The 14,742-nt window shown below is 36.1% G+C and overlaps 1 protein-coding gene across 4 annotated transcripts in view; it reads right to left on the bottom strand.

The window, feature by feature from the left end:
- The window catches only part of LOC126822648 (interleukin-6 receptor subunit beta), a 48,966-nt gene that overhangs the window by 15,874 nt on the left and 18,350 nt on the right, over positions 1 to 14,742 (bottom strand). For 3 of the 4 annotated variants that reach the window (XR_008788050.1, XR_008788052.1, XR_008788051.1), the window contains exons 8-12: positions 8,504 to 8,592; positions 6,956 to 7,175; positions 2,777 to 2,922; positions 1,877 to 2,042; positions 990 to 1,151 (exon numbers count right to left, since the gene is read on the bottom strand). Coding sequence is in view for 1 of the 4 variants with exons in the window: in XM_050551628.2 (XP_050407585.1) it covers positions 14,051 to 14,055 (5 nt within the window). In the remaining 3 variants the exon portion in view is untranslated. Of the gene's footprint in view, positions 1 to 989; positions 1,152 to 1,876; positions 2,043 to 2,776; positions 2,923 to 6,955; positions 7,176 to 8,503; positions 8,593 to 13,705; positions 14,056 to 14,742 lie in introns of those variants that run through there. The other variant, XM_050551628.2, reaches the window with a different exon arrangement.

Here is a 14,742-nt window from a genome sequence, read left to right as displayed (position 1 = left end):
ACGCAAGATGTCACAGGGCCAGGATCGTTACAGGTTACCTCCAACAACAGAACATCACCACATTACCTTGGCCAGCACTGATTCCCGACATCTCCCCCATCGAGCATGTCTGGGACATGCTTGGACAGAGGTTACGTCAACGTCAACAACGTCCTGCCAATGTCCAAGAACTTGCTGCTGCGTTGCAACAGGAATGGGACAATCTGGACCAAAATGACCTTAGACGTCTCATTAGGAGTATGCCACGTCGGATCAATGCTTGTTTGGCAAACAGAGGAGGATTTACCCGTTACTGACTTGGTTGTGATGCTGTGGTAACTTTGCTGTTTGACCCCGGGTATCATTTTACCCTTATAATGGTCAGTCTGTGCCTTACTTAGTCTAACGATCATTTGGAATAAATCGATGAATGTGAACTTCATTTCATTTTGTCATTTGTTTCTTCGTCAGTTTCATTAGGTGACTTTAATAACACTTAAAAATCAAATATCCCCTACTTTTTTTGAATAGTATAGTTAGAAAGGTATGTAGCACCCAACTCCCCACTATATAGTAAGAAAGGTATGTACCACCCAACTCCCCACCATATAGTTAGAAAGGTATGTACCACTAGACTCCTCACCATATAGTAAGAAAGGTATGTAGCACCCAACTCCCCACCATATAGTTAGGAAGGTATGTACCACCCAACTCCCCACCATATAGTTAGAAAGGTATGTACCACCCAACTCCTCACCATATAGTAAGAAAGGTATGTACCACTAGACTCCCCACCATATAGTTAGAAAGGTATGTACCACCCAACTCCCCACCATATAGTTAGGAAGGTATGTACCACCCAACTCTCCACCATATAGTAAGAAAGGTATGTACCACCCAACTCCCCACCATATAGTTAGGAAGGTATGTACCACCCAACTCCCCACCATATAGTTAGAAAGGTATGTACATTCCCCACCCCCACCCCTCATCGTAAGAAAGCTACCTACTTGAACAGCCACCTTGTTTATCAGTTGGACAATAGTGAACATTATAATTGTCGATGTATATCAATGATTGATGATCACATTGTTTAGATGACCAACTTAGTCCTAAAGATAAATCAGGATTCTCTTTATCTAGTTGGAATCCTTCAGGAGGGTCCGCAGGAACTGAAAAATATAATTCAGAGTTTTTACTATATAAACTGTCAATGTAGGGTTTGTTTGTTTCTATAATAAATCAAAGAAATTAACCAATTCAAATCTGATATCATTAATTTTAACCATGACTCTCTCCCATATAACACATTTCTTATATGGCCCTTGTACTTCGGTCAGTGAACAATTCCCTTGTTAACACCACAGAGATTAACACACTTGTTTCAAATTAAGTGTGAAGCCATGACCTTCTGTTCCCTTGTTACCCCCTCCCCACCTTTTTACGTTAACCTTGTGAATGCGATAGAGGGAAATGTTTTTAACTGATTTTTTTTTCAAATTTTGTCTAGAGAGTATATATGAACCCTATCAGATTTTAGCACTCTGCGACCTTCCTTTCAGGAGCTATGCCCACATTTCTGAAGCATCGGGGGGCTCAAGGGACCACGAACCCTATTGATTCTCAGCATTATGCAACCTCCCGTTTCCCACATTATGCCTTCAATTACATAAACATTTAAAATTCAGTCTTCAATTTGTTGATGAGATTTTCCAAACAAGGGAATTAACTCTGTAAATAATTATCTGGATAAACTATTTGTCTAAGATAAGATTGAATGAGTAGAAATAAAATATTTATAGATGGAAGGAAAGCTAAAATATGTTATAACCAGTCCTGAAACAATTATATTTACTAGCGAAAACCAACAAAACTAAGAGAAACTAAGAAAATATACCAGAATATCTCCTGTAGATACACTCTGAAAATATCATCGAACTAGGACTGTTACCGACCATGAAAGAAATGGCAAATATATATTCTTTAGCTTCAGTTTCATTCACAGAAACAGGTAATATCATGTCAGTATCATCATCTTCAATTGGTAACCAATTTAAATCTCCCTGTTAAATTTAAAACAACAATACATAATACAGCGTTAGTATATTTGCCCAGGCCATCTTTCAATTTAAAGGGAGCATTATCGGAGATGACATAAAGAGTTGACAGTTTTTGCTATAATAGTTAAATAGAATATGCTGAAAATTTCAGTCAAATGCTCCACTGTGAACAGAGATATTAGCTTTTGAATTTTAGACTAGCTTCGATCATCATTACTAAAGTCGGTGCGATAAAAAAAACCAAAGTCTCAATTATACACTTTTACATTTAATTAACATTCACAAAATGTATTCCAATCCACTAAATATTGCAGTCTAGTGATGGCATCGATAGCTGATTATGGTTTGGATAAGTTAATTAATATCTAACTAATAATTTATATAACATTTTATATAATATTTATTGCAACTAAGGTTATTGTAGTCAATGTAAACAATGACGCTAAGACTGGTATGTAAACTGTTTTTCGATTGGTGCATAGAAGCTACGAATTTGTGAAAAACCCGTGGATGGACCCAGAGGTTAGTGGAATAAAATGGAACGATGCCACTGGGAATACCGAAAATGGTGGTTGACTATCTACAAATATTCTCCCAAACCTGCAGAACTTTTCTCTGATTCTAAACCAGAAAGTCAACAAAAACTGACATGCAAAATGGAAAATTACGCTATCATAATTGGTTTTATCATGAAATAAGGGGAAATAATTAATTAGTAGTCTGAGTCCATATCATACCTGACAAACATTAGTTAATGCACTTTGACACCAGTAGATATAAACTGGTTTAAGAGTAGGTGATGTATTCCTCCATACAGCTTTAACTTGATTACCAGCACCAGTATCATTAGATATAACAATATGTAGTTGAACATTTGCTGTAACTTTAGATAAAAGAAACAACAAAATAAACAATATGTACCTGAACATTTGTTGTAACTTTAAATAAAAAAACAAAATATACAGCACACTTTAAGCTACCTGCTACACTTATATCATCACATAACTCTAAATATCACTCAAACATTTTACTAGGCTTAAAACACTCATCTAACAAATATTTTAACATGTTTATTTTGAAATGTCTATTGAAGTAATTCTTTAGAGGTATTTAGTAACTGGATAGAGCAATAAACTATAACACATACTGATTTATCTAGACGCGCAAATAAATTAGTAATTTTCCTCCATATGTTATAGTCTATTGAAGTGTTTTGGAAAATAATTTGGGGAAATATTTGAATTACCACACCAACTGGAGTTTCTATTCTTTAGGGATTTGATAAATCTCAAACCTTAAATTTGGAATTAAAAGTTTTTGAACAGCACAACAAAGTATTTTTGGGTTTTAAATGAGTCTTTTCCTCAAAGAAATAAGGAAAATTTTTACTTGTGTTCCACAAAGAACAGAAAATTTAATGGTTGTGGTCTCATTGTTTTAATTAGTTAACTGTTGGTATGATCAATTTAGACCTGGGATCACGTGGCTAAGTGGGTGGATGCTGGCTCGCTAGCCTGGAGGTTGGGTGTTCGATCCCTGCATTGGCCGAGAAATTTCATCCAAATTTTTCGGCGTGGTTTCCCCTTGTTAGTGATGCAGGACAGATGGCCTGACAAGGACAGCTGTCTAGTCTTTCGGATGAGACAAAAAACCGAGGTCCCGTGTATACATTAGAATGCACGTAAAAGATCCCTTGGCAGTAGAATTCGATATAAGAGTAGGCGATAGTGCCGCTGCCCGGGCAAAATTTTCCTCATAGCACACTGTATGGCGTATGCCCGTCTTCATTAGCCAGCATAGGAGTAGAACATTAGGACGTTAAACCCATTTCATTTCATTTCATTTCATCAATAAGTAATTCCATGTGTTTATATTTGTATTATCAATAAGTAATTACACCTGTTTATATTTCAGTATAAAAGGCATGTGAGGTGAGGCATTGTTACATTAAAAAACTGGTAAAACAAAACAAACAATTCAAAAGAACACCCAAATCAAAGATAGGTTGCCAGGCAACGAAACATACGCCCACAGCAACTAAATCGTCCGGGCAGTCAACAAGGGTTGTCGCACATTTTTACTTTTTTCGGTAATGAAACCTTTATAATACACTAAAATCTGATTAAGAGCAACAACTCACAAAGTAATTATCAGAAAACTATTAGAATTTGTTTGGTTTTTATAAAGTTCTGCCCCATGCTAACGTTTTGTATGCAAAGCTTTTAATATCATGGATTTAACTGTTCAAGTCATAAAAATTCATTAAAAATCAATATACTTGTTCGTCTCAAGATCTTAAACTCTGTGTATCAATCTGAAGTCAATCGGATGATAACTTAAGGGCCATAACTTTGGCAGTAATTATCGGAAATCATTGAAAATCAATAGGAATCTTCGTTTCATGACCTCAAACACTGTGTATAAATTTAAACTCAATCGGATATTAACTTTAGCCTCTAGAGCATCCACAAGATTTTTTGAAGTGATCAAGGGCCATAACTCTGGCAGCAAATATTGGAAATCGCTGAAAATCAATAGGCTTCTTCGTCTCATGACCTTAAACACTGTATAAATTTAAAGTCAATCGAATATTAACTTTCGCTTCTAGAGCATCCACAAGATTTTTCAGAGTGATCAAGGGCCATAACTCTGGCAGTAATTATCAGAAATCGCTGAAAACCAATAGGCTTCATCATCTTATGACCTTAAACACTGTGTATAAATTTAATGTCAATCGGATGTTAACTTTAGCCTCTAGAGCATCCACAAGATTTTTTGAAGTGATCAAGGGCCATAACTCTGGCAGTAATTATCGGAAATCGTTGAAAATCCATAGGTGTCTTCGTCTCATGACCTTAAACATTGCGTATAAATTTAAAGTCAATCGGATATTAACTTTGGCCATTAGAGCATCCACAAGATTTTTTGAAGTGATCAAGGGCCATAACTCTGGCAGTAATTATCGGAAATCGCTGAAAATCAATAGGCTTCTTCGTCTCATGATCTTAAACACTGTGTATAAATTTGAAGTCAATCGGATATTAACTTTGGCCTTTAGAGCGTCCACAAGATTTTTTGAAGTAATCAAGGGCCATAACTCTGGCCGCAATTGTTGAAAATCAATAGGCTTCTTCGTCTCATGACCTCAAACACTGTGTATAAATTTAAGGTCAATTGGATATTAACTTTGGCCTCTAGAGCGTCCACAAGATTTTTCAAAGTGATCAAGGGCCATAACTCTGGCAGTAATTATCGGAAATCGCTGAAAATCAATAGGCTTCTTCGTCTCAAGACCTTAAACACTGTGTATAAATTTAAAGTCAATCAGATATTAACTTTAGCCTCTAGAGCGTCCACAAGCAATTGTGGACGCCGGACCGCTGGATGGGGGCGACGACAATATACGACCACATTTCAATGTGGGCGTATAAAAACAAAAACATAGAAAAGCTTCTTCGATGAGCAGCATTTAGCAATTGACACACGTAAAACATAATATGGAACACAATTACTATTTAAATTAAAGTGAAGTTTCATTGAGGGTTTTCTCAATGTTTTCCTTGATAACGCTGAGAGAATCCTGAATGAAACGTTGTTTTAATTAAAATAGTAATTGTGTTCCATATTATGATTTACGTGTCTAAAGAGAAAGTTTGTGATCCAAAAATTCAATAAAATGTGAAAAGAATCTGACAAAAACTGTGTTAAAAGGTTGAGTTTAGTTAAATCAGATTATTGTGATTAATTCAATCTAGAATTTATTCTAAATAACATACATATTTCATACAGGTAATATACAATATACAGGTAAACCACAATTAACAACCTGTAATATATTTTATACAGGTGAGCCATATTAACAACCTCTAATATATTGTGTGCTGAAGATGCTTGTTAAATGTACATATCTGAAAGATTTTGGAATTTCAACAGACATAAATTTAACGTCCACTTGACAAAAACTAGGTCATTTCTGGACTAATATATGTTTCAATTTTATTTCATTAATTGGCTTGCACGAAGGGGTGGTCTTTAGCTTGCACGAAGGGGTGGTCTTTAGCTTGCACGAAGGGGTGGTCTTTAGCTTGCACGAAGGGGTGGTCTTTAGCTTGCACGAAGGGGTGGTCTTTAGCAATGGGAGGAATCCAGAAAACCTGGAGAAAATCCACAAGGTTTGACAGGCGACCCTATTCTTTGTCATGTTCAAGCGGGGAGTCAAAACCATGCCACTCGACTCAATGACAGACCTTATGATTTCACATGCATGCGTTAACCCAACAAGTTTGACTAATTTCTGTCTCGTACAAGCCTGTGGTTTCCAATTACCTTTGTCAAGTTACGATCATGTACAGTTGATTTCTGACACAAACACAATGTCCACAATAAAACAGGTCAACAGGGTAAATCTTATTAATTAAAGATACATTATGGTACGATTTAGATAAAGAACTGACCATTCTTGCAATAATATAGCTCAAAAATAGAAAATGTAAAATGAAGATATTAAAAATTTCATTGAAATTACTTGACTCTGAGCCAAGTTATCACTGTTTGTAGTTTTGACAAGATGTGTGCATAGTGGTAACCAGGGCACTGTTATATTCGAAACTTAGCCTCGCTTTCCCATTTTTAACTAAATATTTAAATTCTGAAACGTTGTAATCTAGTTAAAATCTCGAGTATCCGATGCCATAGTGAGTTGATTATGGTCTTGTTTTGTTAATTAATGTCTAATTAATAGTTTATAAAACATTTCAGACCTGCAATCTGCAGAATTAGCTCTTGCATGTGTAAGTGAATTTTATTAATTAAGTAAGTCAATTCCTGTGAACCTTGAAATGTATGGCCTGAATTATTTTACACCAATGTTATAAAATTATTTGTTGAATAAATAACTACCCATAAACACCATTTACCTGTTCTTATTGCTCGTAAAAAGATTTTTGTGTTGTTTTTAGATTTTCCAATCTTTGTACGAGCATACAAATCGACGTAATAACCGACATGACACGGAAGACGAACAGTGATCTTGTTTGAGTCTGCTGCAGCTACAAAATTTTCTACGTCAGTCGAAGTCATTCTGACATCAGCCCCATATTCAATAATGACACCATTTTCATTCTCTTTGGCAACATGCTACAAGATTGATAATGATATTAATAAATATATATATATATATACAGAGAGAAATTGGTTTAATGTCCGACCACAGAAACAAGGTAATTTTGGGACTAACATATGGTTCAATTCTATTTCAATAATTTGCTTGCACGTAGGGGTCTTAAGCAATTGGAGGACCCGGAGAAAACCCACAAAGTTGGACAGGCGACCCCCCCATCTACAATATAGGAGAAGTGGTTGGCATGCAAGATACGCCAACATTTTGCAAGAGATGGACAGAGGACGAGCTCAAAAGAAGAAGTGATTTTTTGTACAATCAGGAGCCATAATACAGGAAGTTATGGTGTGTTCTACGCAAATATCGAAAAGGAACCAAGATCTTTGGGATGTAAACATATATTTTAAGTTTCATCAAAACTGGTTCAAAATTGTGACCTCTAGAGGGTCCACAACCTTGATATACCATACTTTAACACTATTTGCGTATGAGAAGCGACCATTTTGTCCGGCAGTTTCCATCTGATTTTCACAAAATTCAAGCTCACTATGGTGTAACGGTCATATATTTTAATGTTTTGTTACATCAGATAAAAATTATGACCTCTAGGGGGACCATAAAGCTAAAAACCTAATTTTTCGTACAATCAGGTGACATGATCCAGAAATCTGCGTACTGATATACCGAAACGAACCTAGATCTTTGGGTTATTAACATACATCTAAATCGGATAAAAATTGTGACTTCTAGAGTGTCCACAAGTTGAAAACCTGATTTTCCGTAAAATAATCCATCTAAGTCTCGAGCTGATACATGGCAATATCGGATAAGAATTGTGACCTGTAGAGTGTCCACAAACAAATTGTGGACGGACGGACATGGACGACGACAATATACGTCCACATGAAAATGTGGGCGTAAAAAAAATCAAGATTGTTCCTGTGTTAAGATATCAATTGAACCTAACATACTAATCGTGAAATGGTTGGAAAATGTTCCGATGGACTAAAACATGATTTTACACGAATACCTAAGATACATAAGCTTTGTGAATATCCATAGCTACTGATTCTAACATACACAAGCTTTGTGAACACACCCATATCTGTTGATTCTAACACTGATACACAAGCTTTGTGAAACTATATCCATATCTATTGATTCTAACATTGTTACCCAAGCCTTATGAAACTACACCCATAGCTGTCAATTCTAACATTGTTATGGGAAGCTTCTCTCATTCCTTACCTTTAAATATTCAAAAATATCTATGCACCTGGTAATCTAACTGACACAATTATTCCACATAAATTTTACTAATTAAACTATCATCTTAGATCCATACCTTAAAAAATATATCAATCTTCCTATGTCCATACTCACACGGGTACTCAAAATAACCACCATTAGTTGTTGCTGGACCAAAACTTGGCACTATAAAATGAGGTAATTACATGTAAGATTGTATCATTACAATGTTTAATCTTAAAGACCACATAAGATGAAAAATCAAAATTTCATGTACGTATAGACCATGGTTGCTATATCCACTTTACGGCAAGTTCACACCAATCTGATTAAAATTATTACGGCTGTTAACGTTTAAGTATCCAACATGCCAAAACGTTTTCAATTTTTCAATTACGACCTTAATCCGTTTGATTGGCTGGTGACGTCATAGGCACTACACATAGTATATACATTATCTATACAATATATCACTGTCTGTACAATATAGCACTATCAATACACACCACCAGTTGACAAGCGTCTATTGACGGTCCAATTACCATGTGACTGGCCTAATCATAATCACCGAATTATCGTCTTACATTGTTATAGATTAGACATTTGTATCATTCCGATGATTAATCTGAGCTATATCTGTGTTACACCATGTTAAATCTTGTGTCATACAAATTATTCATTTATTAATAGAAAGCCTTTAAACATTCACACAAAGCAGTGGACACGTACAGAGTGTACTAGTGATATTTCAAAACATGTCTCTTGCTAGAAGCAGCTCTACTGATCATAATGATCATAAGTTTACTTAACCATAGATGTATATAAAAATATAATAATTATATGTTAGAAACCTAATGTGGTATATCAAAAAAAAACAAGCGATACAGCTAATGTGGTATATCAAATACACACCAGCGATACAGCTAATGTGGTATATCAAATAAATACCAGCGATACAGCTAATGTGGTATATCAAATAAACACCAGCGATACAGCTAATGTGGTATATCAAATAAACACCAGCTAATTTTACAAGAGATTGTATAACCAATTTTACATCAAGTGGAAGCATAAAATTCAAAATATCAGTTGGAATGGCAAGGTTTGGGGCGCGTTTCAAAAAGCTGGACCACAAGAGTTCCACAAGATATTGTTCTTCGAAAAAAATTCAATTTTTTCAAATATTTCCACAAGATCTTTGACAATAATTTTCATAGAGTGTTTTTGGTCTGTAGTGTTTTTTACAACAAGAGTTCCACAAGATATTGGACATAGAATTTAGTTCTATATTTTCAAAAATATCTTTTTGGTTCAATATCCCACATAGTCTTTGACTTGGAAAAAAAAGGTTTTTAAAATTTCTTTCCCTCCCCCCCACCACCTTGAACTCCTTGTGTGTTACCCCATTCTATAAGATCTTGGACTGATCAATTGCTGATTTGCCTTCTACAGCGGTAAAAACAATTTTAATACTCAGGTTCTACTATATAGGTAACAAACAGTTGGATGTAAAACATCATACATCATACACACTAGAATATAACAACAACATCCTGGATCAGATAACAGATTTTTATAGAATGAAGCTATATTTTGATCCTTTTTAAAGAGACAATAACACTCTTGCTGGCTTGACAGCTCCAGAAAATAAATAATAGCCTTATTCTAAGTATTAGATGTTTATGTGTCCTACCTGTTGTGTAAATTATCCATTACACCCTATTTTACTTGTCCAGAGGGTTCGAAAATATTTTTAAATCCAAGTCACATTTGAAAAGGTTTATGTTAGGCTATTCAAATCATTTAGTTGAATTTTTTCAATTTTTTAAATTAGGTGTTTTAAGATGAAATTTGTATCATCAATTAATTGGAATATTGTAAAATAGTACAATTTGTTGATTAAAGTAAAGATTGGGACATATTATTCAGTTACAACAAGAGTGGTATTGAGCCTTTAAGGAAAAAGTTATTTTTAATTAATAGTGATGTGGATTATATTACAATATAAAGTATTGGTTTGTAGAATTACATCCTTCTCCCGTGTGATAAAAACAAGTCTTGAGTTTCAGGAAGCTATATTTTGCTTTTTTTACTTAGTTTGTTTATTTAATGTTCACATGGATGATATTACGACTAGATAAAGATGTTTGTAGAATTTGGTGATATCAGGACATTTTACTTTTGATCACCTGCTGGAAGGGAAACAAATAAAATGAAGGGAGGTTTAACGTCCTGCTTTTGTGGTATAAGAGACATTTTTCTCGGACAGCACCACTACGACTTATACTTATTTCAAATTCCAGTTGCCTAGTCGTTTTTGACGTGTTAACGACAACGCACTTTTCACACCATCCACTAATGATCCATCATGGATCCAAATGAGGCCTGGAGAACCGCGATTAAATGTTTGTGTGCCAGTGAGTAACGGGCCATTTCTATTGAGTGCGAATGTGACTACTGCCCAATGCAACTTTACCCATGAATCATCGTTTGTGTTGTGAGCACAGACATTTGCAGATGAAATTGCCGCATAGAAGATTTGACCATATATACCTTTTGACTTTACATTCTGGCTGATTGGCTAATGAAAAACATTCGCAAAAAACTCTGGAAGTGATCTTGGCTCGAAAGAAATTCCACCAATGGTTGGATTTTTAAATCAATCAAATATAATCGCCACGTTCACTTTCGCATTCACGCTTAGTTAAATAACCCTCAAACAGGTACCCTTACCATACAATGGATCTGACGAACAAATCAGTCTTTGGGAATCTTGAAAATCTTACAACTGCATTGTTAGACGTATTGCGACAACTAACAACGAGAAAATCCTGTCTAGTTAAACACAGATAAAACATCTGGCCATGTCCCTTTAAACTAATGACCCACAGTTAAAGTTTGAATAAAACACCCACATTGAATGTCTAAATGGGGGATGTGTACGTGTAGATGTAAATAGGATACCAGGATATACAGCCATTGAAAGTTACCTATGCGGAACCATGTTATTATTTTGTGTAGATGAGCAAAAATAGGAAAGTTAGGAGGATTATGTGTTTCTGAGGTCAAAGAATTGTACCCGGACATCCTTCTTCAATGTTAATTATACAAGAGAGAGAGAGAGAGAGAGAGAGAGAGGGAGAGAGAGAGAGGGAGGGAGAGAGAGAGAGAGAGGGAGAGAGAGAGAGGGAGAGAGAGAGTTTAACCTTCACTTGTAACAAAATAGGTCATTTCGGGACAAACATATTGTTCAATTTTACTCCAATATTTCGCTTGTGCATAGGGGTCTTTAGCAGTAGGAGTAAACTAGAGGGCCCAGAGAAAACCTACGAGGTTGGAGAGGCGACCCTACTTCTTGTCGCGCACAAGGAGAACCATACAACTTGACTCAATTATAGGCCTGATGGTTTTACATGCAACTACTAGCCCCCCCCCCCCCCAAACCCTCTAACCTACAGTAACCATTAAAACAAGGATCTATGCCTTTTTACCAGGCAAACATGGTCAAAAAGCCAAAAACTCTAATTTCAAAATCCGAATGACTAAAATACAAAATGAAATGAAACGTTGTTTACATTCCTACTCTTCTGCTCCGACTGGGCTAATGAAGAAGGTCATGACAGCATACAGTGTGCCATGAGAGACATTTTGCCCGGGCAGCGACACTACGACATACTCTTATATCCAATTCCAGCTGTCAATATGTAAACAAGTTCTCGTTTTTTTGTCCCATTCGAATGACTAGACACCTCCTGGTTAATAAGTCAGTAATTTATTCACATTGCCTCCGCAGCGCCCGGGTAACATTGCCTCCGCAGCGCCCGCGTAACATTGCCTCCGCAGCGCCCGCGTAACATTGCCTCCGCAGCGCCCGCGTAACAGTGCCTCCGCAGCGCCCGCGTAACATTGCCTGCGCATCGCCCGCGTAAAATTGCCACCGCAGCGCCCGCGTAACATTGCCTCTGCAGCGCCCGCGTAACATTGCCTCCGCAGCGCGCGCGTAACAATGCCTCCGCAGCGCCCGCGTAACATTGCCTCCGCAGCGCCCGTGTAATGGTGCAAAGAGAATTTTTAGGTGAACAATTTTTATTAGCTAACCCAAGTGTGAAGTCAAAAGGCATACATGGTCAAATCGTCTATATGTCAATTTTATCTGTGAATGCCCACGGCACCGACCTAATATTATGTGAAGCTCTTTTGGTAAAATCATCACAGACCAAAAATGCTCTATCAAAAAACTTGTGGAATGTAGTACCAAACAGGGAGATAAGGAGGTTTGAACCCAATGTGTTGTGGAACTCTTGTGATGAAAAACAAGTCGAAATTCTTATGGAATGTAGTACCAAACAGTGAGATAAGGGGGTTTGTGAAGAAATTTTGGAGTCTAACAGCTTCTGGAACTCTTGTGGTGAAAAACACCCACAGTCACCAAAAAAATCTTACAAAATTATTCTAAGTGAAACATTTTGTGGAATGTAATACCACACAGGGAGATAATTCTACACAAAAGCCTCCAAACCTTGCCATAAAAGGGAATATCTCCTTATTGGTTTATTTCTCTATGAACCAGTGATGAGACGAAACACCGAGGTACCGTGTATATATTGGAATGCACGTAAAAGATCCCCTGGCAGTTGGAATTCGATATAAGAGTAGGCGATAGTGCCGCTGCCCGGGCAAAATTTCCCTCATAGCACACTGTATGGCGTATGCCCGTCTTCATTAGCCCAGGTTAGGAGCAAAACAGTAGGAAGTTAAACCCCATTTCATTTCATTTTGTGTTCATTGAGTTTTAGAGTTTTTTTTTTTAACTATGGAACAAAATGATGGAAATGTGGCATTGAGAAATCTTAGAACATGTATATTTCAGAAAAATTTCTCTTACTTGAAGAATATCCCGTCTTGGATGATTTGCAATTTTATATTTTGTCATTGAAAATAGTGCAATTTTACCAGACAGGTCAGGGTCATTTAAAGTGCACATAAGATGGACCTGGAAACTTTGAGGTACGTATAGCCAATGGTTACTATATCCATTTTGTGGCAAGTTCACACCAATCTGTTTGAAATTAATTCAGCTATCTTCACTTAAAGTCACAAAAATGGACCTCCCGTAAAAACGACTTTGTTAATTATCTAAAACACTCTTAATCCCCTCAGATGCCAGTGACGTCACAGTGACCGAATGCATACTTAGAATGTTTATTCCCTAATTACCTATATATAGCCGTCGTGTGTATTCATTAACGTCTGACTGATTCCTTAATTCCCTGATTAAATAAAACAATTGACTACAAAATAGTTTGTTTTGTAATTTATTTTAATTAAAGGTCCAATTTAGAATTTGTATAATAATGTCCCGCCCTCTCTTCTCACGACAGCGATTTTAATACTGTGTTTTAAAGTGACTTTTTGATAGAGTCCCTCTACATTGTGCGCAGTCCAAAAGATTCGCGACACTTTTTCTTCAGAAGAGTATTGTGGTTCTGATTTCCCGAGTAAAAAGATGTGCTCATGCAAAATGTATCATAAAAGTCAAACATGATTGGAACACGATTTGTAAATGTCGATCCGTTATCAGAATATCTTGTTTTCCTGTAGCCATCGTATGGCGCATTTCTTTCTGTATGTGGATTTGACTTTATTACTCTGAAATAGACCGTAAAAATGAAATACGAAAAAATATCTCAATATACGTTAGAATTAACAGTACAAATAAATTTTGTTGGTAAATGGAATAACAGATTAAGAAGGGTCGTCTAACTATCTTTGTGTGTTGATAATAATATGGCAATTGTAGTGTCGTTTATATCTGTCATTAATTAATCAATCCGACTAAAGTTGCACAGATATAGGGTCATAAATTAATTAAGAATGCTGATTAGGTAATTATCTTTTTTTACGCCGGCCAGATCAATTAGCTTTGTTCCCTGATGTTTTTGTAATAAAGTAGCCTCGTATTATTTGTTGATTGGCGTTTAAACAACATTTAATTGACTTGACCTGGAATCTGAATATAAATCATTGGATGGATAAACGTTTGTCTGCGATATCACCTCGGTAGAAGCGGACGTAAAATACAACTAACTCACACAAATAAACGTTTGTGATAAGATAAGGTTATAATGTCTAACATCGTTTAACTTTTTTATAATAAAGGTATTTTACAATTACATTGACAGTTTAATCGCTCACCAAACGGCATCAGGAACTCTGCGTATGTTCAAGTGTATTTGATATTCATGTCCATGAATCTCGTGCAATTTTAATGTCAAAGTTTAACCCCAGTTACTACGCCCGTAGTGCATAGAGCCGTACAAGGTAATAAGATTCCCA

Source organism: Patella vulgata, chromosome 5 (genome assembly GCF_932274485.2).
Source record: "Patella vulgata chromosome 5, xgPatVulg1.2, whole genome shotgun sequence".
Taxonomy (NCBI): domain Eukaryota; kingdom Metazoa; phylum Mollusca; class Gastropoda; family Patellidae; genus Patella; species Patella vulgata.
This window is presented reverse-complemented; position numbering and strand designations above follow the sequence as displayed.